General features: G+C 41.5%; 1 protein-coding gene across 1 annotated transcript; it reads left to right on the top strand.

Annotated features, from left to right (window-relative positions):
* The first annotated feature begins 7,429 nt into the window (after positions 1-7,429).
* On the top strand, positions 7,430-18,832 carry LOC119912682 (zinc finger protein 239-like). The gene is made up of 2 exons (XM_038731970.1): positions 7,430-7,663; positions 17,295-18,832. Exons 1-2 carry the CDS (start codon positions 7,571-7,573, stop codon positions 18,072-18,074), a joined length of 873 nt encoding a protein of 290 aa, XP_038587898.1. The 5' UTR covers positions 7,430-7,570; the 3' UTR covers positions 18,075-18,832.
* The last annotated feature ends 6,624 nt before the right edge of the window (positions 18,833-25,456 follow it).

Below are 25,456 nucleotides of genomic sequence, written 5' to 3'. Positions count from 1 at the left end.
GTGTCTCCTGGCAACAATAACAGCAGCCATCTCTGCACACACACTTGGTGGTTTGCACCTTCCTTTCAAACGTATTAAATAGAGATGCTGTTGCACTCACATGAAATTGCGTTTAGGATTGGTAGATCCCATTGCGTGATGTAAATAAATGTATTTGCATGTTAGCCTCCCATTACTTTGCAGAATAATATAAAAAAACTGCATAATCATTAAGGCAAAAGTAGTAACAGGTGCTATGTTGCACTTTTTAAAGACGCCATTCTGCGTGCACACCGTAGATCAACTGACATGTTAATTTGCTGGTGATATCAAGTTTGCACATGTTTTTATGAGGTGCCCCTAGGGACATTATTCAGAATTACCATGCATATACATGTACATTTCCTCTCACATACACATATGAAACCAAAGTCATTCACATACTGTACTGAAAAGCTCTCACACATACAAGTAAAATGCTTTTATACACAACTGAAACGCTCTCTCACATACAAGTAAAATGTATGTTGTATAGAAGCATTTCGGTACGTTGTATGAGAGGATTTCAGTTGAACAGGAAGTTGTTTAAATAAAAGCACACATCTCACAATACAAGCGAACAACTGTTGATCGTACAACGGCATTATGGTTATTGCTTCTCACAAGCATCGGCGCATAGATTGATTTCTTCCAAAGTATATGCTCAATTTCAAACTAATCAGATAGGTCGGCTTTAACCCACTGCTAGTTATCAAATGAATGAAAGAATTATCTGTACACTAAATAGTTTTGAAGCTCTATAGATGGTGTCATTTATTGTGACCTTTGAGTAGGTCTTGTGGATATTACATGTTTACTGGCTTACTGTATAGTGTGTAGTGAGGCAAAAGGGTGAAAAACGTTAACTGATAGAAAGCACATATTTGCTACAAGTGCATTCGATCAGCTGATTGTTTATTATTGCTCTGTGTGGGCTACTTGCCTGAGAATACCTCAGGAGTTTGCAACATTGCAATTAATGATGCATTTAGTGTGGTTCATAATTTCTCAGTCAGCAGGTCATTCTTTGTTTAAGCACTTTACCCAGTTTTGTTTGGTTTTGTGCTCATTCTCTTGTCTTTAAACTAGACTTGCTGTATATGAGAGCAGCAAACAAGGCACTCTTCAAAACCTTCTCTGGCTCTAGTTGCTGAGTGTAAGGCTCCTATGTTATCTTCAAGTATAAGGTACAATGTTAAAAAACTGCATAACTATTTCGTCTTCTGACTTTTTCTGACCAAGGTCAGAAGACGAAATAGTATTTTCACTTTTCAACTTATACTAGACTGCTCTCCCTTAGCAAAAGAGTTAAGCTTTAATATTCGATGTTTTATCTGTGTTGCATGATGAGCTGGTTCTTTCAGTTGACAATCAGAATGTAAAATGAACATTTTCAGTCAATAGTAAAGACAAAATAAGTATAAATATATTTAGAATTTATTGCAATGGGAACCATAAACCATTTTTTTAATGGACATAAAACACAGATGTTTAAAACCACAGTAGACAATGAGGAGATCCAGTGCTGCTGTTCCTAGCAGGGAGTGGGAATAGAAGTAGAGAAGGCCTTTTAATGCCTTAATAGGCCAAAAAGTGGAAATAATAACTAAGGCTACCATTATGCAAGCAAAATAGGTCATGTTACCATATTTAACTTAACATTATCTTACCACTGACTTATTAAAAGAAACACTATAATCAAGTGACATCCAAATTATTGACTCATAACTAAAGTTATGTAAAAATCTGAATTCAGGTTTAATTGATTTGCTTCAAATAGTTTGTTAGACATTTAACAGTCAGAACTTAGTTTAAAGCTGATTCACGTTTAGACATTTGTGGTGTTGCAAACCACAATTACAGTAAATACTTATCATTAAGGCACATAAATGTTATGTATAATGTCAATAACATATAAATCATTATTTAAAATTTTGGTGTATAGCTTTAATGTTAATGTAATGTTCTTACCTGAAGTGCAAACTGGGATCATTGGCTGGGACCAACCATAGAATTTTACCTGTATGTGTGTGAGCTTTTCAGTTGGGTATGTGAATGAGTTTGGTTTCATATGTGTATGTCAGAGGAAAAGTACATGTATATGCATTGTAATTCTGAATAATGTCCCTAGGGGCACCTCATACGTTTTTGCTCACACAAACCTCTAGTAAATCTGGCCCTTAATCTTACAGTAGTTCGGCTTAAGCACTCACAGTTCTTTCCATCTTTTCATCCTCATCTCAAACAATGATGAGACCCAGTATTGCATAGATGTGGACCAAGCTGTCACTTGGTGTTCAAACAATGACCTCCAGCTCACACAGCCCAAACCCAGGAACTCATTATTGACTTTAGATGTAGTCCATTTCCCAAAACACCCATACAAATAAACAGCAACGAAATCACCATCACTGACTCCTTTAAATTTCTAGAAACACGCATTAGCAATCTCTAACAGCAAACACATCATTGCATAAGCTCAACAAAGACTTTACTTCGGATCAAGTATCAACTCCTTGTTCTGTTCTATTCCACTATCACTGAGTCCATTAACATCATCATCAATCACAGTATGGTATGGTACCACAGACAGCCAAAGAAAGAAAAAACTACACCAGACTGTCCAAGATCTTAGACAAACCACTGCCCTCAGATGATTCAGTGTTTTTACAAGAGTTTTGGTAGCTAACCGTACATGAGCTAACCAGCTAGCAATGGTCTCGTTCCCTCCCTCTTCCTCTCCTGCTCTCACTTTCTCGGTGTGTCAAATGTTCAGTTACTCCTCTGCCTCCTTTAGCAGTAATGGTACGCCACTCTGATTATTGGCAGCTCCGTTTTAAGATATGTGAAGTTAGCAAAACCAGCAGCCATAGTTAAGTGCATCCCTGGGGCCAGAGTAGGCGACATTGAGTCTTATTTGAAACTGCTGGCTAAGGAGAAACATAAATACAATAAGGTTGTTCTTCATGTCAGCAGTAAAGACACCCAATTACGCCAATTGGAGTTCACTAAGGTTAATGTTGAGTTGGTGAGTACATAGACCCCTGCCAAATCTGACCAGTGATGACATGTATAGCCGCATGTCATAATTTCGCCGCTGGTTGTCGAGGTGGTGTCCAGCAAACGATGTGGGCTTTGTAGATCATTGGCAGACTTTCTGGGGAAGACCTGGTCTGATTAAGAGAGACAGCATTCATCCCGCTTGGGAAGGAGCAGCTCTCATTTCTAGAAATCTGCCCAAGTTTGTTAGTGGAACAAATCCACGACCATCCAGAAATGAGACCAGGAGGCAGAGTCGCAGTCTTAGGCCCTATCCATACTACTACATTTTAGTTCGCCGCAACCTGTCTCCTGCTCACTTTGCCTCAGTGGTAGCTTCAGCTCTACCCTCCCTCAACACATTTTCTTCACTTGAGGTCAATGATGCCACACAATCTCTGTGCTCTACACTAAGCTCATGCCTGGATAGCCTGTGTCTTCTATCCACCAAGCCTGCTTGCCCAAACCAGCCCCACCCGTGGCTAACTGATACCATCCGTGGGCTCTGTACTGATCTCAGAGCGGCTGAAAGAAAATGGCGAAAAACCAAAGACCCCGCCGACCTGAAGGGCTACCGATTGCTCCTGTCATCCTCAACAAGCATCAGTGCTGCCAAAACTGCGTTCTATAATGACAGAATAAGCAGTGCCACTGACTCAAGGAAATTATTTTCCACTTTTAAAGCAGATGTTTTTAGCAACAAAAGACACAGACCAGTGAGTTGTGATCAAGTTTCTGCTAATATGACATCTGTGAAGATTCTCAGTCATCCAGGTCATAGTTATCCAATGAATTTTAATGTCAAGGGCAACTGGACTTCAAATATGTAGAGTTGCCCTTGACTTTAACCTTCGTTGGATGCTAATATGATATTTATTACTTATAATCGTTGATTAGACTGTCAGGACCGCTGAAAACGCAGTCCACCGAAAAGGCCTGCTAAAACCTGCTAAATGCTTTCTGTCTGATTGGGGCCTAAAAGTGTACCAGTAAATTAATAGATATTATTGATGTCAGATTATAAAATGGATTTATTTTGTCTTTCTGAAACCTGGCTGGGTGATGGAGAATATGTTAGCCTAAATTAATCCACTCCCCCCAGTCATATTTAAAATTTACCTGCTATAAAAATGCAGTGATTTTGTGATTATTTCTGCTACATGTTGCTCCAACACACTTTGGGAAACATTCAGCACCTTGGCTGTGCATTTCCTATAAACACCATCCCCATGTTTCATTTACAGAATGTTTATTCTGTTCATTGTCTTCACTGTGCAGGTCGATCGCTTGCGCTGCACATCTGTGAAGGGCACGTTCACACGCGGCGGCTCTTTTGATGCCATCCACGCTGTTAGAGATGTTATAGCCTAGTTATATTCTAAACACAGCTTCTGCTCTGCTTGTTTTTTCGGACTCCATCAGGCATCCAGAGAATAACACATTGTTACAAAAGTTTGAAAGTCCAAATAAAAGTAGGCAATTTATTTTACAGAAACGTGCAGATGATACTCAGTTATATCTATCAATCAAGCCAAATGAAACTCATCAGTTAGCTAAACTCCAAATGTGCCTTCAGGATGTTAAAATCTGGATGACCTGTAATTTTCTGATGTTAAACTCAGATAAAACTGAAGTTATTGTTCTGGGGCGCAAACACCTCTGTGACGCATTATCTAAAGATATAGTTTCCCTGGATGGCGTCGTCCTGGCCTCCAGCACCACTGTGAGGAATCTTGGAGTTATCTTTGATCAGGACATGTCGTTTAAGTCTCACATTAAGCAAATTTCAAGGACCGCCTTTTTTCACCTATGTAATATTGGGAAAATCAGGAATATCCTGTCTAAAAATGATGCAGAAAAACTAGTCCATGCATTTCATTTTCTAGGCTGGATTACTGCTCGAAAAAGTCCATTAAGACTCTTCAGCTGATCCAGAATGCTGCAGCACGTGTTCTGACAGGAACCAGGAAGAGATCACATTTCTCCTGTTTTAGCTTCACTTCATTGGCTTCCTGTAAAATACAGAATTGTCTCACCTACAAAGCTCTTAAAGGGATACTTTGCGATTCTCGTTCAATACAATTTTGTTAAATTCAGCAAATATTTCCTCATGGGTTGGTAGCACTTGGTTTTTCATGTGCTCTGAAAAATAATCCGGTTTCCCTACACAGCCTTGGGTCTGTAAATTGAACACAAACAAAGGTGGCGGTGCGCTCAAAGCAGTCGGACAGAGAATATAAATAAACAGCGGCACATTCGAACATGCTGGACTTCTTACGGGACTCTATAGCTGAGAAGATGACTGAGAAACAGCCAAAGAGGGAAAGGTCTGTTATATGACCAGGTGAGGGGAAGACCTGTGTTAACATCTGGAGTTTCAATGCTGGATAAATGTATGAGATTAGAAAGGAATGATGATCAATGCTGAGGTTGCTCTGTTTCTGCTGGACAGGTGAGTAGGCTAACGTTAGCTTTGCTGTTCCACAAAAAAATGACAAGTTCGGTATTACAGTCTTGTCTGTTGTCATGTTTGTGATGATCCCAGCTGGTTAGGTGTGTGTGTGTACAGGTGAATAGAGAGAAAAGGTACAGGAATAAGGCTTGTTCAGCAGTAAATGTACAGTAGAAGTTACAGATGCTGGATGAATCAAGACTGCAGCTTCTCAGGACTCCACTTGGAGGCTGGCTTGACTGACTCAGTAGCTCCCGTGTGTTGCTGCAAACTGTAAAATAAAGAGTGAAGGAGGTTAGCCCCAAAGTTTTTTTTTATAAAAAACTATTTCAAGTAACTCTCTAGTTAGGGAGGGGGGTTCTGAAGGAGTAGTGAGGGGACTGTTTGTTTGGTTGTTGGACTCAAATATCAACAAACTCTCTGCAGAATGGCATATCCCTTCAATGGCTCCTCTTAAAGGGATACTTTGCGATTCTCATCCAATACAATTTTTGTTAAATTCAGCAAATATTTCCTCATGGGTAGGTAGCTCTCAGTGTTTTGTCTGCTCTGAAAAAAAATCCAGTTTCCCTACACAGCCTTGGGTCTGTAAATTGAACCCAAACAAAGTGCTCTTCTCCCCTTTCCCGTAGTCTTGTGCTTTCTCGTCCCTCTCCTCTCTCCTCCTATCACTTCCTGCAGGTTTTCTGGCTCTGGAGCTGTGGAGTCTGGATCTGTGGTTGCGGGTCACCTGCTGCCCCCATGTTCCTGCTCGACACCCTCTGCTGCTCTTCAATGCTTTCCAAAATAACTCATCATTTCTGTTGATTCTACTCAAACACAAGCTGTAACACGACCTCATGTAAATGAGGTCTACTGACCAAAAAGAATTGTAAAACCTGTGGTGATGAGGTGGAAAAAAGTTGGCTAAAAAGCTGTAATTGATACTTCATGTTTTATAATCAGTCAAGCCCGACCGGACAAAAGTGAAAATAAAATTATAAATAATAAAAGTGAAATTACGAACACAGGGTTAAAGCTGAAGGACCAAACTGTTGTTCTGTTTGACTTGTTGTTGTTGACATCTCCTCATTTACTCTGGAGTGATAAATCTTCAACACATTAGACTTCACTCTGTCCTCACACATGGAGAAAATTTGGCCCCACTCTGCCACATGGGGGCGCTGTAACCAAAGTCTTTCTGCCTGGTGAATCCATCAGTCTCACAGCTTTAGATCCATTTTCATGATGCTGAGTGGAGAAATGCTTTCTGTACATTGGAGGTTGTATTTACAGTTTTCCTCCTCAGAGGATATTCATGCTTCTCAAAATGATCCATAACTCGTCTCCTCACAACACCTGATTCATTTCTTGTTGTTTCCTCACAGCAGTCAAACACACCTGAGCCGGTCTCTTCAGGTGATCCAGTGAAACACTGAGTGAGTCCTCCCTCACTGCAGCCTCATTTACACTCCTCACCTGTCACAGGTTTAGAAATCACTCAGTGTCAGTTTCAGACAGCTGATGCTGCTGCTCCAATACTGATCTCAGATCTGTGTCTGTGTCAGGGACAAGAAGCAGCAGTTAACTACTGAAGGACCAGAAGAGACACATCAGTGGCTTATCCTGCTAACTTCAGCTTAAACACACCTTTAAAAAAATGGAGTCAACACATTTGATCTTTGGTTTCTATCACTTTGAAAATAATTCTAGGAAAACTTGTCAGAAACAAACACGTCTCTCACGGCCACTTCAGCATAAACGCACTTTCATGACCCACAAGTATTAAATATGGAACAATGAGGACAAAAAGAAATGACTGTTTGAAATGAACTGAATCACCAGAACTCGTTTTAAGGCTGTTTGCAGTCTGGAGAACAGAACAGAGTCTCCAGCTGCTGATACAGTAACGATGGTTTGTGAATCTCTGCGGGACAAAAAGCTTCAATCTGCTAAGCGCTTAGCAACAGTAACTAAGGGGGCGTAAAGCTCCACGAGGTCCCGCAGCGCTCCTGAATCTGAAGAGCTCCGACAGTCACAAAGGAGACCTGCTGGATCTCAGAGACCAGGACCAAGAGCGGGATGGAGGAGGACAACCAGGACCCGGAGCCCCGGAGCAACAACGTCCCCGGAGGACAAACAGCAGGCTCGAGCTCTGATAGCACCGATGTTCAGGTCAGTGTTCATGAACACAGCTAGCAGCTAACAAGAAGCTAACGTGGCGTTAGCTCGGCCTGGTTCCGACACGTAGCTTCATATTGACTGTAAACAAGATGTAATGTAGCAGGATTCAACAGTGGAGCCATCAGAACCCCGTATCTTTACAGAACCCACACTTAATGTGACGGTCGGAACCGGAGAACCGGAGAGCAGGAGGAGCAGGAGGAGGAGGAGGAGGTCTCTTGTAGCATGTAGGTGTTAGCATGCTAGCTAACTTAGCTTGCTCAGACTGGACAAAGCTGAAGTTAACTTCCGGTTAGGCAGTTAACAGAAAGTTTCGTTTCTGACTGACTGATCCTCCGTGTTTTGCTCCTCTTACTGTTGTGAAAGCTGTTAGAGGTTTTAGATAAAGTCTCAACGCTGTCTAAAACAGTCTTTTTTATTTGTTACAGTAATTTAAAGGGCAATTTAAATTTTATACATGGGACCAGGCCCTGATCATAAACCACTATGCCTCGAGCTGTCAAATCTGGACTAGATTATTATAGAGAGGCTAAAGTTTCTTTTAATGCACAGATTCAGAATTGTGAACCTTTATTCTATTTGTGAAAATATTATATTTAAAGGGGCATTATGGAGTTTTCAGCAGCCAATAGCGGTGTGGTGTTAAGATTTTCAACCCGGCGTGTGCTCGCTTGAACTCATGAGCGAGCATAACCCGAGACGCAACCGCGTTCATACAGAAATCCTGCAATAAACACAAACACCAGCGTGCAAGCTGTGACTTTTCAGCCTCTGTTACTTCAGCGTTCCCGGCTCAGAGGCAAATCAACTCGAATACTCCCGGAAAAAAGGCTCATGGACCTTATCCTTGCTCGTTACACGATGAACGTTACATTTATTGTATTTAGCTGACGTGATACATGCTGCTTTTTAGTAACTGACTTTACTATTTGTGTATCTTTCACCAGAGGCACAGCTACAGAGATAGTGAGCTGGATTGAATATTATAATGAGATTGTGTCACACTTGATAACAGTTCGACCGCAGTAAATAACTTCACTGTAGTGTTAGTGGATGGCTCTTCCTCTGTGGTGTTGTCAGTTTTGTTGCAATAGCCTATTGGATATAGTGTTTCCCGGATTTTGTGAGACTATGGTTGGTAGACACCGACCCTCTAGGGTGTCTGGGGGTTTGCCCCCGTGGAAGAAATATGTGTACATTTTAAAGTTAAGTGCAGTAGTTTGGGGCACTAAAAACAAAATAAAGAGGCTTGATCTATGAAGAACTTTGAACTCTTATTAACAATTTTGTACGCCAGTAAAGAATTTGATCATAAACACGCTGTATAGATGATGAAACGGCAAAAAAAAGTCCACTCATTTAGGTAATGATTTTCCAGCAACTGTAAACCAAAGAGTAATTTGTAAGCAGTGTTGAGGGTACAAAGTACAAAGTAACGCATTACTGTTGATAACTTCAGTAGTCACATTACACTTACTAATAACATAACCATTGTGTTACTTGCAAACTGGTTCTTGAACTATCTGCACAACAGGAGGGGAGAAAAATAAATCAAACGTCCCTTTTCGTGTGTGTTTGCGTAACACTTTTCCGACCTCACCTTTGATTTCGGCGCCAGTTCATGTGTAAGCTGAAATTGCAGAGCTGCCAAAGAATTCTTTCGAGGGGTGCAGGTATTACTTCATATTGTTTTGTGAAAGGACATCGATACCCTCTGTGGCGAGACTCTTTAGCCTGGGCAGTCATGTACTGACTCTGAGGAGGAACAGGTTGACTGACAAACAATTTGAGAGACTCCTGCTCAGGGTGCGAGCTACAGAGGAGCCAGGGGGAACTTAGCTCCCCTTTAATAAGACATCAGCTTCCCTAAAAGCATGATTTGTGATATTTTTGGGGGTCTCTAAAATATTGACAGCTTGCTTTATTCACATTAATCTCTATATTTCTCTGTCATCATGGATCATGCGGAGCATCAGACTTCATCCAGCCAGAGGGAACGATCACCGACCATCTGCAGCGGGCCGGTCGCTCCGTGATCTCCTGTCCTGGTCCGCCCCACTCCCTCTCCGGTACGGGTTGTGTCGCTAGTACGACCGACACGCGGTGAACGGTTCAGGATCGTTCCCTGTAGCTGGATGAATATTACACATGATCCATGTTAGGGCTGAACAATTAATTGCATTTGCGATATTATCGCGATGTAAAAAAACGAGATTTCCTAATCTCAAAGGCTGCGATTACACTCTGGTCACATGACACCCAAGAATTTGATGCTTTGTCTGCACCTTACGCTGTACCTTGCCTTCTTGTTGTACAACGGCCTTAAGCTGCCCCCCGTGGGTAACGTGGTGCTGGTGGGTGAAATCGTCGGGCCATCCGCCGCTTTGACGGACAGGAAAAATGCACAACAGAAAGACGTGTAGTAAGGTAAGCGTATAGTAGCGATTGGCGCCTGCGTCACACACAGCCACCAGTCAGCTCAGAAAATATCTGTAAAACAGCATTTCAAACTAAATGCACAAGTCCTTAAGAGGCCCAGTCTGTCCCGAGTTACAGCCCGGTTAGAGCCAGTGCGCTGCTCAGCCGTATCGGAGGCTGCGGGGGAACTCTGGTGTTATAGGAGAATTACTAAGCTTGTCTATTAAACACGAGAGGCGACACTCGGTTTTATTTTCGGTGGCAAACTTTTCAATGGAACCTAAAGTATTTTTTTGTTTGCTTACTGCGATCTAGAAAGATGAACTCCTAAGAGATGGAGATGAACTGTGGGTTTTGTATTGAGCGCTTTCTGTATAACACACTGTGGTGAACTTAGTTTTTCTTGTGGTCTGTAGGCCGACCTGATGATATTATATCATATTATTTAATGCCATGACTTGACTCGAATTATCAACCTCATATTATTATTGTTTGATATATCTTCTCCACCATTGCTCATAATAATAATTCTACCTAATTCTTCATAACACAAGAAAGTGTAGTTCTATCTAATGTTGTGTTGGTCACACTATACACCGATTTACTGCTTGTCCATTTTGAATAATAAAGAAGGTTATGAGCTTAAAAATTAATCGCATATTAAATCGCAATATTGGAGAAAAAAAAATCGCAATTAGATTATTTTCCAATAATCCATGCTCTACTGCAGCTGGGGGCTCCCCGCAACTTTCTAAATTCTTCCCTCTCATGAAGAAAAGAAAACTCAAGGTCTCAAACACAGCCGCAGCTGTTGTGTGAAGCGTAATTGTAGCAAAATGGCTGCATATGATAATAAAAATGATTCAGCAGTAAGAATCACAGTCTTCATTATTTAAAAAAATAAATGTTTCCAGTGAAATGTCCAAATCTAGCCTTGTTCTTCTCTTGAGAAATGTTGGGCTGATGTTCACAATTTTGCTGTCAGCTTTGTAGTATTAAAGAGCATAAAAGAGAGATCCTGTGTATGTCCTCATTATAAAAAGGATTTGTGTTGATCTGAGCAGATATGAGGTGTAACTATATATTGTTGTTGTGTATCACAGGTGATGTTACGCAGTAATCCAAAAGTAAAGTAACTTGTTACTTTCAGCAGTGAGTAATCTAGTAAAGTAAGGCATTACTTTAAAAAAGTAACTACTAATGTGTAATCCATTACCTTTTTTGAGAAACTACCCCAACACTGTTTCTAAGTACTTTCCCTACATTGTAATTTACTTTTAATGGACACATGTAACATGTTTAATACTTTCTGTGAATATAATGCAATTAATCTTTCCACACTGTACACGTTGAGTTAAAACCTTATTTTAAAAAACAGATTTTGTCACGTGTATCCTCCATCTTTGCGCTACATTTACCAAGTCCGACGCAATTTGATAATAGCCTGTCTTCAGGTAAGCCTCTCATCCTGTAACACTCGTTACGAAGCGAGAAAAAGACAGAATAAAGTCGCTAACTGTGCATTCACACCAAATGCGAATTTAATCCTCGCAACCCACAAATACCACAGCTGTATGAAACCAAAGTAAACATTTTGCTGTGATTTATTTGCAATAAAAAAATCTAACTGATGCTGAAATAACTACAATATGATGCCGTTTGTTTGTCAGGTCTGTCAGCAAGACCGCAGGACAACAATTTCTAAAATGTTTTGTTTTTGAATGGAGTTTGGATCGATCAGGGCTATGCTATGCTAACAAGTTCACAGTAAAGAACGATAGCTGGAATAAAGTTACAGACACATATTATTTGAACTCACCAGGTAGTTCAACTTCCTCGCTTTCTTTCTCCCAGTAATGTCCAGTTTTGTCCGTTTTATATATGTAAATATGAAGTAGTAGTGCAACAGAGCTCTGGGTGCCAACCAATGCTAACGACAACAGTGGAACCGGATGTGCACGGAAGCTAGCAGCTAGCTGCTGAGAAGCTGGAGTGAAGATAAAGCAACTTTGTAATCCCCAAAACTAAAGTAAAAAGCTAATTTAATAAAAGCAGTTTACTCTGAGCTCCTCCTGCGGTTAAAGGCGTAGTTGTCAGAGCAGAATCCAGCAATCCTATGGGTGTTTATTTGTCCAAAAGCTGCAGCGCTGCTCTGTCCTCTGCTTAGTAGCTCTCCGCCGGCCAGCGGCATTTCAATCACCTGCTCGGCCTGGCCCTCTCCACACAACGCTATGAAGCCGTTGGTGACGTCCAGACAATCTCAACGCTGATAGGCTGCCTCTCATTTAGCTATCACCTTTTAAATTAAACTTGAAGTTGTTTAAGCCATGTGCTAATTAACAGTCAGGACAATAAAATGAATGCTGCTTTTAAAAATACATCTTTTATAAGTGTTTCTGCTGCAGAAACAGAAAGTTCCACTGACATCAAGTCCTGTCATGGACCAAACAGGTGTATACAGTAAGAAATAGGTGTCTGTGCAGCGCTGTGCGAGCACTGATCTGAACAGTTGATCTGCTGTCTAGTGACGAAGCAGCTTACATGTCGGTACTGCAACACACTGGGACAAACTGACACTATTTTAATATACGAAGACGGAATGACGTCATGCATTACATTTGCCAAATTTAGGGACCAATAAAAACAATTTTGTAGCGATTCACAACATTTTTATAGTTTCCTCTTACTCAACACCTTACAAAACTGATTTTGTTAATGGGAGTTTGGGACGGATTAGCCGCTGACAGGAGAACTGCTTTTTTCTTTAGAAAGTAAACATGTCTGTTTTGTAATCTTGCGAACTCGACAGCAACACGTTCTCCAACTGTGAATGTTGCATTATCATACATCTTATAAAAGTTAGAGCACATTTGCAATGTAAACAGGAACAATGTGCATCATAATTATTTGCCACTCTCAGTGCCATTAACAATTAATTGACCAATCAACGGTACAGCTCATAACTAGAGCCCGACCGAAATGGGATTTTTAAGTCCAATACCAATTTTGATATTTTCATTGCTATAATATTATTGCTATAATAATAATGATAAACAGGCCTCTCCTACATAGGCAAATAATTACATATGTACACTGCTCAAACAAAATAAAGGGAACACTTAAACAACACAATGTGACTGCAAGTCTGTCACACTCCTGTGAAATCAAACTGCCACTTAGGAAGCAACACTGATTGACAATCAATTTCACATGCTGTTGTGCAAATGGAAAAGACAACAGGTGGAAATTATAGGCAATTAGCAAGACACCCCCGATAAAGGAGTGGTTCTGCAGGTGGTGACCACAGACCACTTCTCAGTTCCTATGCTTCCTGGATGTGTTTTGGTCACTTGCTGGCGGTGCTTTCACTCTAGTGGTAGCATGAGACGAGTCTACAACCCACACAAGTGGCTCAGGTAGTGCAGCTCATCCAGGATGGCACATCAATGCGAGCTGTGGCAAGAAGGTTTGCTGTGTCTGTCAGCGTAGTGTCCAGAGCACGGAGGCGCTACCAGGACAGGCCAGTACATCAGGAGACGTGGAGGAGGCCGTAGGAGGGCAACAACCCAGCAGCAGGACCGCTACCTCCGCCTTTGTGCAAGGAGGAGCAGGAGCAGCACTGCCAGAGCCCTGCAAAATGACCTCCAGCAGGCCACAAGTGCATGTGTCTGCTCAAACGGTCAGAAACAGACTCCATGAGGGTGGTATGAGGGCCCGACGTCCACAGGTGGGGGTTGTACCGTGCAGGACGTCAAGATTGGTAAATTCGCCACTGGCGCCCTGTGCTCTTCACAGATGAAAGCAGGTTCACACTGAGCACATGTGACAGACGTGACAGAGTCTGGAGACGCCGTGGAAACGTTCTGCTGCTGCAACATCCTCCAGCATGACCGGTTTGGCGGTGGGTCAGTAATGGTGTGGGTGGCATTTCTTTGGGGGGCCGCACAGCCCTCCATGTGCTCGCCAGAGGTAGCCTGACTGCCATTAGGTACCGAGATGAGATCCTCAGACCCCTTGGAGACCATTTGCTGGTGCGGTTGGCCCTGGGTTCCTCCTAATGCAACACAATGCTAGACCTCATGTGGCTGGAGTGTGTCAGCAGTTCCTGCAAGTGGAAGGCATTGATGCTATGGACTATCTATCCATCCACCAACGCCACGTTGCACCACAGACTGTCCAGGAGTTGGCGGATGCTTTAGTCCAGGTCTGGGAGGAGATCCCTCAGGAGACCATCCGCCACCTCAGCAGGAGCCCAGGCGTTGTAGGGAGTCATACAGGCACGTGGAGGCCACACACACTACTGAGCCTCATTTGACTTTTTTAAGGACATTACATCAAAGTTGGATCGGCCTGTAGGGTTTTCCACTTTGATTTTGAGTGTGACTCCAAATCCAGACCTCCATGGGTTGATAAATTTGATTTCCATTGATAATTTTTGTGTGATTTTGTAGTCAGCACATTCAACTATGTAAAGAAAGTATTTAATGAGATTATTTCATTATTCAGATCTAGGATGTGTTATTTTAGTGTTCCCTTTATTCTTTTGAGCAGTGTATTTTAGTCATGCAATAGTTATTAGGCCTACCTTACATATAATCTGCCACAATGACTACTTTCTAAAACATGCCACTATGATACAGTGACACAGAGGAAACACTGCTGTTTTAATTAATCTACTATATGACTGTCTACAACGAGGACCTGCAACTTTCACACTAACGTTTCACACTTAAAAGAAGTAGTAACGTTAGAGAACTTTGTTAGGTAGGAAGCCGTGTTAGATGTACAGCTCACTTTTATTCACAAGTCCGTTCTGGTTTAATCATTTCTGACACGCTGACTGTAACTAAAGTCAAGCAGCTCGCAGATATATTTAGAATCCATCAAACACTATAGTTTAAACGCTCATTTACGTTAGTGCTCCTCCACTGATAAACACGGCATTGGCATTGTGGCTAATTTAGCAACGGAAAGTTATGTTAAATAATAGTTAGAAGTAATGAACTAGGGAGAAATGACAGGACTGACTACTGTTTCAGAATAAATCCACTCCACACTCCACACTTGCTTTGTACAGTAACATGCGTTGTTGAGGAAGAGGCTGAACGAAAATTACCCGAACCTTCCGGAGGATTCTGAGGAAACAGTTCGTATTCCAGTTGCTAGTGAGTTAGTGAGCCAATATTATATAGCTGCATACCTCCAGTACTGCAGCTACATGATATTGTCCTGTTTTTCAAACTAAAAAGCCATGTTGATTTTCAAGCTCAAGCATTTAATCAGGCACAGCCATTGCCCACGTGTATCTGCTGCAGGTTTATCAAGTATAACACACAAAGTTACACAAATCGGACTCTTTAAATATCAAAATCAATATTTTTCTGTTTTGGTTTTAAGACAGAAAGACTAAAAATGATTTGGTTTTTGAAACAAAATAAGCAAAGAACGAACCATACACAGAATCTGCACTTGATTCTTAGATGCCTTGCCACATGGACAATTCTGAATTCAAATGCCAAAAATAGATATTCTAAATGTTAATAAGATAATGTTGATGGAACGCAAAAGCTGGAAGTGCAGCGCCCGTCGCATGTGGTTGCACATAACAGAAACCAGTGTTCCACAGTATTATGTTCCCCCTATTTGGCAAACCACCACTGCTGGATAAATGAGCCCCACTAGTAAAATCTGCTAATCTCTGCTCTGAACTGCTTGAAAACCGCTCGTTTGTAGTCCAGCCGCTTCCCTTTCATCCCTTTGACCTTACAGGGATGAAAGCAAACACCTCGCCAAGCGGTTAGTCTGACACACCCTCAAAAACACCAGTGGAAAAACACTGAGCTGCAGCACACACACCTCTCCTACATTTATTTATTCATTTAGCTGACTTTTATCCAAAGCGACTTACAATTGCTATATATGTCAGAGGTCGCACGCCTCTGGAGCCACTAGGTGTTAAGTGTCTTACTCAGGGACACAATGGTGGATGTGTCACAGTGGGATTGAACCCGGGTCTCTTTTGTTGTTAGATACTTTTGTTACAGATTAGTAACTCACCACTCTGAAACTCTTGCTCCTTAACTAAGAACTGCATATGTGCAACTCCCAACAAGGATCATTTAGAGGCAAGATGCATCACTACATAGCTAAAACGAAGCGTTCAACACAAAAGAGTAGCTGCAGCAATGTGCAGTATGACAAACGTATGTTGTTTTTTTTTTAATTAGAACATGTAAACCTGTCTGGTACAACCCCTAAATAAGATTTTCAACCTGAAAAATGAGCATAATACCGCCTCTTTAATTAAGGACGGTTTTGTTGGACCCACAGAAGATAATCCACAAATGTGTACTATGATCTACAATATTTCACTATCCACAAATATGTATTTTTACATTTGTCTTGTGTTAAATCATATCCACAAGAAGTAATTTGTACATGTGCACTGGGTCTTGCACATTTGTGCAGCACTTCCACATTACTTTGTGACATGTGTGACTTCCCTTTTATGCACTTGTGGAAAAGTGTGTCAATACCTGCAAACGTGCACATTTATATTTTTTCATATTTTAATGTTGTCATCTCGTCACACCCCTGTTCAAAACGGTAGTCCACAAACGATGAGTGACGTCATGGAGGCTACGTCCACTTCTTTAATACGGCCTGTGCTACAGGCTGACAGCTTTTGTTTGAGCTTGTTTGAAACCTTTTGCTATTACCAAGCAGGTGGATTGATTGAGTATTGGCTTTAACTTTTTTTGCATGTGGATTTACTTCACTTCATCTCCACAGCAGATTGCCTGCGTGTTGTGTGTGTGTGTGTGTGTGTGTGTGGAGGAGCCGACATAGAGTATGGTCAGAGGAGGAAGCCTGATAATAATTACTACATTCATTCATTAGGGGCCTGTTTAATAATGCATTTTGGTGCCCATTGCTAAATAAAATTAGTTTTTGTTAATCATTGCATTTCAGCCATCTTTTGTGATGTGTTTATTGCACATGTTCATATTGCGATGAAGATTAAAAGGCCCCTCTGTGGACAACCCCTGCAGTTTGTGATTACAGGTGTTAATGCATTAGTCATTCTTGAACATTGTGGTTTATGTTCCACAGATGCTCTAAATGTCATTTATTCTGCTGGATAGCTCGCTCCACCATGACATCTCACTCACTGTCTTTCTCTCTGTACGTCTATCTGTTACAGAAACTGAGAGGAAGAGAGGGAATCAACCGCTGTCATCACTGTGATAAATCCTTCTCAACATCTGGATCTTTAAAGATTCATCAGAGAGTTCACACTGGAGAGAAACCGTACAGATGCGACCAGTGTGGGAAAACTTTCACTCGATCAGGTGAACTAAAAGTCCACCAACGTGTTCACACTGGAGAGAGACCGTACAGGTGTGACCAATGTGGTAAAGCTTTCACTGCATCAGGTGAACTAAAAAAACACAAACGTTTTCACACTGGAGAGAAACCGTACAGCTGTGACCAATGCAGCGCAGCGTTCACTACATCTGGTTGCCTAAAAATCCACCGACGTGTTCACACTGGAGAGAAACCGTACAGTTGCGACCAATGTGTGGCGGCGTTCACGACATCTGGTTGCCTAAAAATACACCAACGTGTTCACACTGGGGAAAAACCATACAGCTGTGATCAATGTGGAAAAGCGTTCACAACATCCGATAAACTAAAAATTCATGGACGTGTTCACACTGGGGAGAAACCATACTGGTGTGAGCAGTGTGGAAAAAATATCCCTACATCAGCTGAACTAAAAAGGCACTGTCGTGTTCACACCGGAGAGAAACCGTACAGCTGTGGCCTGTGTGTGAAAGCTTTCACTACATCAACTGACCTAGAAACCCACAAACGTGTTCACACTGGAGAGAAACCGTACTGCTGTGATCAATGTGGGAAAGCTTTCACTCAGAGTGGTTCCCTTAAACGTCACCAACGCAGTCACAGTGCTTCATTTTAACTTTTTCATCATGCTACAGGATTCTTCTCTACAAACTGAGTGATAAACAACAATAACTGTATATTTTTGAGCAGCACGTCATGGCTACAATAACATACATTCTACTGAGTAGGGCTGAACGATTAATTGCATTTGCCATATTATCGCAATGTGATAAAACCAGATTTTCTAATCACAAAGGCTGCGATTACACTCTCATGACACCCAAGACTAAACCAGTCTGCAGAGGAAGCATCAAATTTGCACGTTACGCTGTAACGTTGACTTGTTGTTGTACAATGTAGCTGACACTACAGAAACTTAACTTCATCACTCAGGGAATGAAAGTAGCTCCTGCGGATAACTTGGTGGTGGGTGAAATCTTTGGGCCATCCGCCGCTTTGACGGACAGAAAAAAAGACAGAAAAGAAAACGGAAAGACACGTGTAAACGTATTATGGCGATCTGCGCCTGCATCACATCACACACAGCCAACAGTCAGCTCAGGAAATATCTGTGAAACAGCATTTCAAACCAAACTCACAAGTCTGAAAGTGGCCCAGTCTGTCAAGAGTGCGCTGCTTATCAGCATCGGAGGCTGCGGAGGGGCTTTTATGGCGTGTATGAAAATGTCAGCCTTATTCTATCAGCTCGGCTGACCTCGAAGTTATCCATCGATCCTGCTTCGTTACAGCCCCTGATTCACTTGGATTTTCACTTTTAAGGAACAACTATTCTCTCTAAGTAGTAGAGTTGAATATTTGTTCATGAATTATCTCTATATTGTTTAGTTTTTATTCTACCTATGTACTTTACTATAATAAAGTATTATTTTCCCACTGTCCATTTATTTGTGAAGTATTTCCTTGATTACGCGTTTCGTAACAAAATGTTAAAAACTTGCCTATTGCTGTTGAGAAAAGTCCAAGGTGATTTCATCAAGACTCCTGCTTTTGCCCAACCAACCAACCCTGGATGGATCAGCCTTCGTAATCACCACATGACCTCAGTATGACACTGAGTCAAATGATAACAGGTGGAGATGGTAACCTTTTTCTATGTTCACAGATGCTCTCTGGTGTCAGATGTGAATGTCCTCCTTGATCTGTCTCCTGCTCGGTGACTGTTGTTGTCGAAGCGAATTGAGCTCTGAAGCTTGAACCAATGTGGATTTTCTCTCGTGCTCTCTCAAAATGCAGGCATGCTGAGTAACGTTAGTGTGGAATAATCAAACACTCCTCTTTCTTTTAGCGGCTCTCTCTAAATCTTGCTTGCTTCTCTCTCTCCTTTTCACTCTCCTGCTCTGTCTTGTTCTGTGTTAAATATTTAGGTATTTCTCTTTCTCCTTAAGTCTTTAGCTGTTGTACTTATTCAGCCGCACGTAATCTGTGCAGACTGACCTGAGGTACCTAAGCGGTTACCATCTCCACCTGAATACATCCACCTTTTATCATGTGACCGTGCTGGACTAAAGTCATGTGATGAGGAAGTTCAGTTTGTTTAAGAAGGCCATGGGATGTGGTCAAAAGCTCCAACAAAGAGGTAGTATGTGAGGCTTGAGTTTAGACTCATTTATTACTAGAGTGTCTCATCACACCCATGTTTATTACAGATTTGTTCCCAAGGTCAAGAATGAACCTCCACCATTGCTGTTCTTGTGTTGTAGTTAAACGTATTTTCATTAAATAATCTGTATTTTACATCTGTATTTACTGTTTTTATTTTATGTTACTGAATGAGGTTTTATTTAGATTGAAAGCAAAGCCAAATCCAGTCGATGCGACGCAGATTTCACTCAAGTTGACAACAGTCAGTTTGAAGTGTTTCATCTTAAATCAAAGATTCTCTTCAAGAGGTTTTTCTTCGAAGCAGACTGAACCTCTCAACATGGCTCCTACATCAACCCATGCACCATCTCCTCTGCAGGTTGTTTATACTGTTTGCAAGAGTTAATGTGCACTTCATGTATTTCTTTTTGTTCATGTGCTGGAGTTGCTGTTGCTCTGCGACACTGTAGGGGGCTCTGTGGACACATCAAACAAGCACAGAGGAAGGCTGCTGGAGAGAAAGAAAGCAGGAACAAACAGACAAACAGTTATTTTTTCTTTACAGCGGCTGTATGTCGCTGTCGTGAAGCATCTGTGCTGTTTTCGATTTTGCTTTCTCGTTGTTCTCGTCTTTATAATTATATTTGTGCCCTGCAGGACCAAACATAAAAACATCAACCAGAGTGGTCTGTAGTTGCTGTAAAGTAATTACTGTAATTAAATACTAAAATAGTTAGAACGGCTAATTTAGTAATAAATTTAATCAGTTCAGTCAACTCCAGCCTGTTCTCCACAGATAAATGACTAAATAGGTTGTTTGTGCAGCTTGTTATCTTTGCAACACAGTCAGGAAATGCATGTAGTGTCAAACACAAGGAGTAGAATGTCTCTAATGGAAAAGCGCCAAAAGTGTAATTTCTGAAGTGATGTCACATAAAAAGATATATATATATATTTACAAAAATATGAAGCGTGTACTCACTTTTGTGAGATGGTAATAACCCTCATATGCTTATATAATCACTGCCGTGGGTTTGATATGACTGGGAGTGCACAGCAGACAATGGGGTCAGGTACCACTTTGCTGCTCTCTTTTGTAGATGCGACAGCTCCCTCTGCTGGCTGTAGAGAGTGATTACATCTACCTGTACTTCACCCGTGCAGGCCGACTGTAGGAGAGTGTTGGGTGATCTTTCTCTGGCGTTACTTTGTGTAACATGGAAAACACATTTTGTGATGTTGCCCACTCCACTCTACAGATTTCCTTAAAGACAGTGAGTCAAGTTTTAAACCCTTTAATCCTCCGATTTAAAGCCTGGTGTATATTGGATATAAAGAGAGATAAGGCAGAGTTTGTTACCTGGGCGGCTTTCTGCTCAGGTGAATTGTGTTGAGTTCAGACCTGCATCAACATGTTCAACAGCTCACATTGCTTGTGGTGGGAAATTACACAATTACATTGCCTCATGTAAGCAGAATTTTAGGGCACTTGTACTTTACTATTTCTAGTATTTCAATGTCATGCTGCTTCTACTGTACCACATATATCTGACAGCTGTAGTTCCAGGTTATCTTCAGATTACCATGTTACCTGTACAACATGTATGTATGTATGAGCCATGTAAGCCATATTTTCATCCAATTGTCACGCAATTTTTTTTTTGGCTACCAGCCATTTCTCCGCGCTGAATGGGAATATCCAGCAAGATGCTGACAGTGGAAACAGCTCATCAGACGTGAGTTGCATGTTTGATACATCTGATCTTATTTGGCAAAAGTGTTTCCATCTCCCATTTAGCACATTTACTTTTTTTTTCGACAAAGGCAAAAATAACCTCAAGCGAGCCTAAATACTTTTTCGCAAAACTATGTTTTTTTCCCCCCGAATTTTGCCAATTCCATCAACCTTTTCTAATGTGATACTTCAAAATGCGCAAAACAGTGATGGAAACATGGCTTTAGATTAAACCTCCAACATTATGTAAAGTAGTTATTATAAGCTCCACCAGCTGAAACACTTCAGATACAAGTACTGTAAACACTTCTGTAATTGTAATTAAGTTTTTTTTGAATGCAGGACCTTCACTTGCTTTGGAGCAAAGATGTTTTGTAAGAAGATGTGAATAGCTGTGCAGGGAGGGACACAGGTGGGGCTCAAGTTGTTTTTCTCTGAGACTGGTTCAGCTGCTTTCCAAGTGAGAACAGACATGTGTCAACAGCTCTGCTGCAGTTTATTTATTGAGCTTTAAGAATTTCAGTAACTACAGACCATTCACCGTCTACATTATTGTCAGAGACTAAATTAAAAACAAAGAGACATTAAAAAGCAGCTTCTGAAAGCAGAACAATAAAGCTTATAGCTTTACAACAGAAACAAACAGAAACCATCCCCCAAAATCTACAATATGACCTGAACACAGAAACATAAACCGCAGTCTGATATAATGCAGCATGTATCACGATCTGGGCCCGTAGTTTGCTGTGCCGCAAATGGGATTTTGGATGACGATGTAGCCAAGGACCAATCACTGAATAGTTTTCCTTATTTAAGAATATTCTCTGATGAATTCACATTGAACGGTGAAATTCCTAAGAGGAGTTTATATTCAACACACGTTTAACAATTAAGAATTTTCAAGAGAATACATTATGATATACACATTGGAAATGAAAGATAAAAAAGTTGATCTTTATATGAGTGCCATAACTACTCATGTGAAGCCGGCTATTTGCATGAACTGTGTTTGCTTCTGTCGGATTACTGGGGGGTGTTGTTGAGAAGTCAATGAAACGCGTGACAATGTGTGGAGCTGTAGCATAAGTGCTTTTGATGGTTGTGACGGGCCAAAATCATCAGCATTGCTGCATTTGTCCTGATGCAAAGAAACAAAGTGTCATCACCACCTTCAGTTTAACTGAAAATGCATTACTGTGTAAAGTCAGTGGTGAGATGACGTCCCCACCAACTCGCCGACATAATTTATGCCTGCGCTGTCCGACCCCGCCTAATTACCTGTGTGTCGTCAAATAATTCAGAAATTCTTCCCCTCCTGAAGGATTTGCGCATGTCTCTGTCTCCACAGCGCCATCACAAGCCCCTACTGGCATTTGATAACTTTATTTCATTCTTAAGTTTAAAAGTAGGAGTAAATTTCATGAATTCTCAGCACTTAAGACTCAAATGGCACTTTGAGAAGCTTGATGAATACCGGCTAACATCAAAGGTGGAAACTGCATGCAGCAGTGTGAGAGACAGAGGTTCAGTGCCCCAATGTGACCCATCCACCAATGTGTCCCTGACCAAGACATGTACCCCATGTTGCACCAGAGGCGTGCGACCTCTGACATATACAGCAATTGTAAGTCGCTTTGGATAAAAAGCGTCAGCTAAATGTGAATGTATGTATTTCATTTTCAGAAGCAGGAATCTGTTACCTTAAAAGTGATGCAATTTCTTTCTTGCTCTCTGTGGTCATGCAGAAATATTGTATTTTTTTCATTTATTAATAGAGGTTCTCACATGTTATTTATATGTTTTTATTCTCACCTGTGGACTACAACATATTCGCCTGTGACTTGTTGTTCGGTTTGCTTTGTGTTTTTCTTTTTCATCTTTGTGTGACAGCAGCAGGACACAAACGTTCAGGGGCGAAATAGATGGACTGCAGATGGTCAGTTTCTGTATGAGCAGCAGGTCAGTATGAATTAATCTCTGTGAGGACTTTATATTTTCTACAGATTATGAAACGAAAAACTACGACAGCAGCAACAACAACAGCAACAAGAAGTGCGCCAAGTAACAGATCAACAACTAGTCCGACATGTTCTCTGCTGTGAAGGAAACTCCTGTTTCCTTCTGCTTTTCTTACATCCTTGTTTCCTCTGAACTTTTTTCCTTCATCCATCTTTTCTCTGTCCTTGATTACTTTATCTTGTTTTCTCCAGCTGAGATGTTTCCAGCTGTGTGACCTGCAGAGCAGAAACAGGTGTGAGGTATCAGCTGTCAGCAGGTGAACAGAATGTCAGACATTATCTACTGCACTTTGATCACATGACTCGTAGCAGCTGTTTCCTCTAAAGTCTCATCAGCAACATCTTTCTAAAACACAAACATCTGATCTGTGATGTTTCTCAGCTCAACTACCAGGAAGCAGCTTCACCTGAGAGACAAAGAGACACTCTGAGCTCTACACGCTGACCTGAGAGACAAAGAGACACTCTGAGCTCTACACGCTCACCTGAGAGACAAAGAGACACTCTGAGCTCTACACACTCACCTGAGAGACAAAGAGACACTCTGAGCTCTACACGCTCACCTGAGAGACAAAGAGACACTCTGAGCTCTACACGCTCACCTGAGAGACAAAGAGACACTCTGAGCTCTACACGTTTACCTGTTACTGATAGAATGATGATGCTGAAGGGATCTATTCTGTACTTGAAGCAGCGCCACCCGGCCCAATCACACTCATATGTTCCAGCGTCGTTGATGGTGACGTTCTTCAGAATCACAGAAAAGTTTCCGTCCTTCAGCTCTGGATCTTTCAGCTCCACTCGACCACGAAAAGATGGATCCAGGAATCTTTCAAATGACATATTTACTCGGAAGTACATGAGAGGTCTATCTAACCACGGCTTAGTTCTCATCCAATGTAGATCTGATTCCATGTAACGACTGCGAACCCGACACTCCAGAGTGGCGTCCTCTCCTGGATCCACCTTCAGTTCCTGTGGCTCTGAACAGAAAGAGAAAAGCCTCCAGTCAGGACTTGTAATGTTTCCTGTTGTTCAAACATCTTTTGATGGAAGCAGCAGAGATCAGGTCTCTATAAAACAGCACATGTGAACTCAGCAGCATTTCAAACCCTGTTCTCAGACAACTTGAGTCCCAGCTGCAGAAAGGAGAGACTAACTCCTCTGCTGCAGCTGCACGCTGACTTCATGTTGCTCATTTCTACAGCTGTCAGTCAAGTCGTCCTCCGCACCATCAGACAGGAGACATTTTACTTTCATCTGCTTTCTGCTTGTTTGGAGATTATTGATTATTGATATTATTTCCCATCTGAATACAGACATCAGCATTTCTGAGCCTGAACAAACAGCTGAAATATTAAACATGTGAAGTTTATTATTTCCTAGAAGCTTTGAATCTTTGTCCTTGTTTTCCAAATGTGTCCCCAGTCTGTCCGTCCTCTACTCAGACTGTGTCTGAACTACTTCTACTGAGGAAAGAGTCCCTACAGTATGAAACTGCTTTACTTCTCAGAGAGACAAATGAAGCTGCTGGATCTGCATGGACAGACACCACGAGAGGGGAGAGGACACATGTTGGTCTCTGCGGTTTCAGCAGCTTACAGAGTCAAATTCTACAAAGTGTATATTTAATGAATATGTTGTAAGTAGGAATGAATTTATAAGTTACAACAACAGCAGGCTGATTATTAAAAGTTATAGTGAGTAATTGTTGTGTAAATTGTGCAGACTGCAGTCATTAACTAATTCTTAAGTGTAATTTATACTCCTGCGTCCCATCGACAGTGTACCCTACGCTGTCACCTGACGTGCACCTCCTCAAAAATGTAACTACACGTCGAGGCGACACAGACCATAAGCACTGCGACTGGTCAGCTGGGTAGCCTCGCAATGCCTCTGAGCCGACAGTAAGTGCACCGTGCTTTGAAATAACTTTTACTAGCGGCCAAACCAGCGGCTGTAATGCAGTGGTCTGTTCGGCCGGCACAAGTCAACACAGTGGACGCTGTAGCGCTACCGCCGACTAGTGTTGGTTGGTGTAAATGCAGAGTGACCAAAACCACCGACACACAAGTATAAATGCATGGCTACGTTCATAGCCTA

The sequence above is a fragment of the Micropterus salmoides genome, unplaced genomic scaffold (assembly GCF_014851395.1).
Source record: "Micropterus salmoides isolate LMB-PRFRI ecotype aquatic unplaced genomic scaffold, ASM1485139v1 Ms_hic_scaffold_2, whole genome shotgun sequence".
Taxonomy (NCBI): Eukaryota; Metazoa; Chordata; class Actinopteri; order Centrarchiformes; family Centrarchidae; genus Micropterus; species Micropterus salmoides.
The sequence above is the reverse complement of the archived record's forward strand: the minus strand, read 5'-3'. Positions and strand labels throughout refer to the sequence as shown.

Excerpts from the sequence above, each read along its gene's own strand:
- LOC119912682 (XM_038731970.1), top strand. The coding sequence starts at position 7,571 with ATGGAGGAGGACAACCAGGACCCGGAGCCCCGGAGCAACAACGTCCCC. Across the intron at positions 7,664-17,294 it reads CTGATAGCACCGATGTTCAG|AAACTGAGAGGAAGAGAGGG; the intron begins GTCAGTGTTCAT and ends TATCTGTTACAG.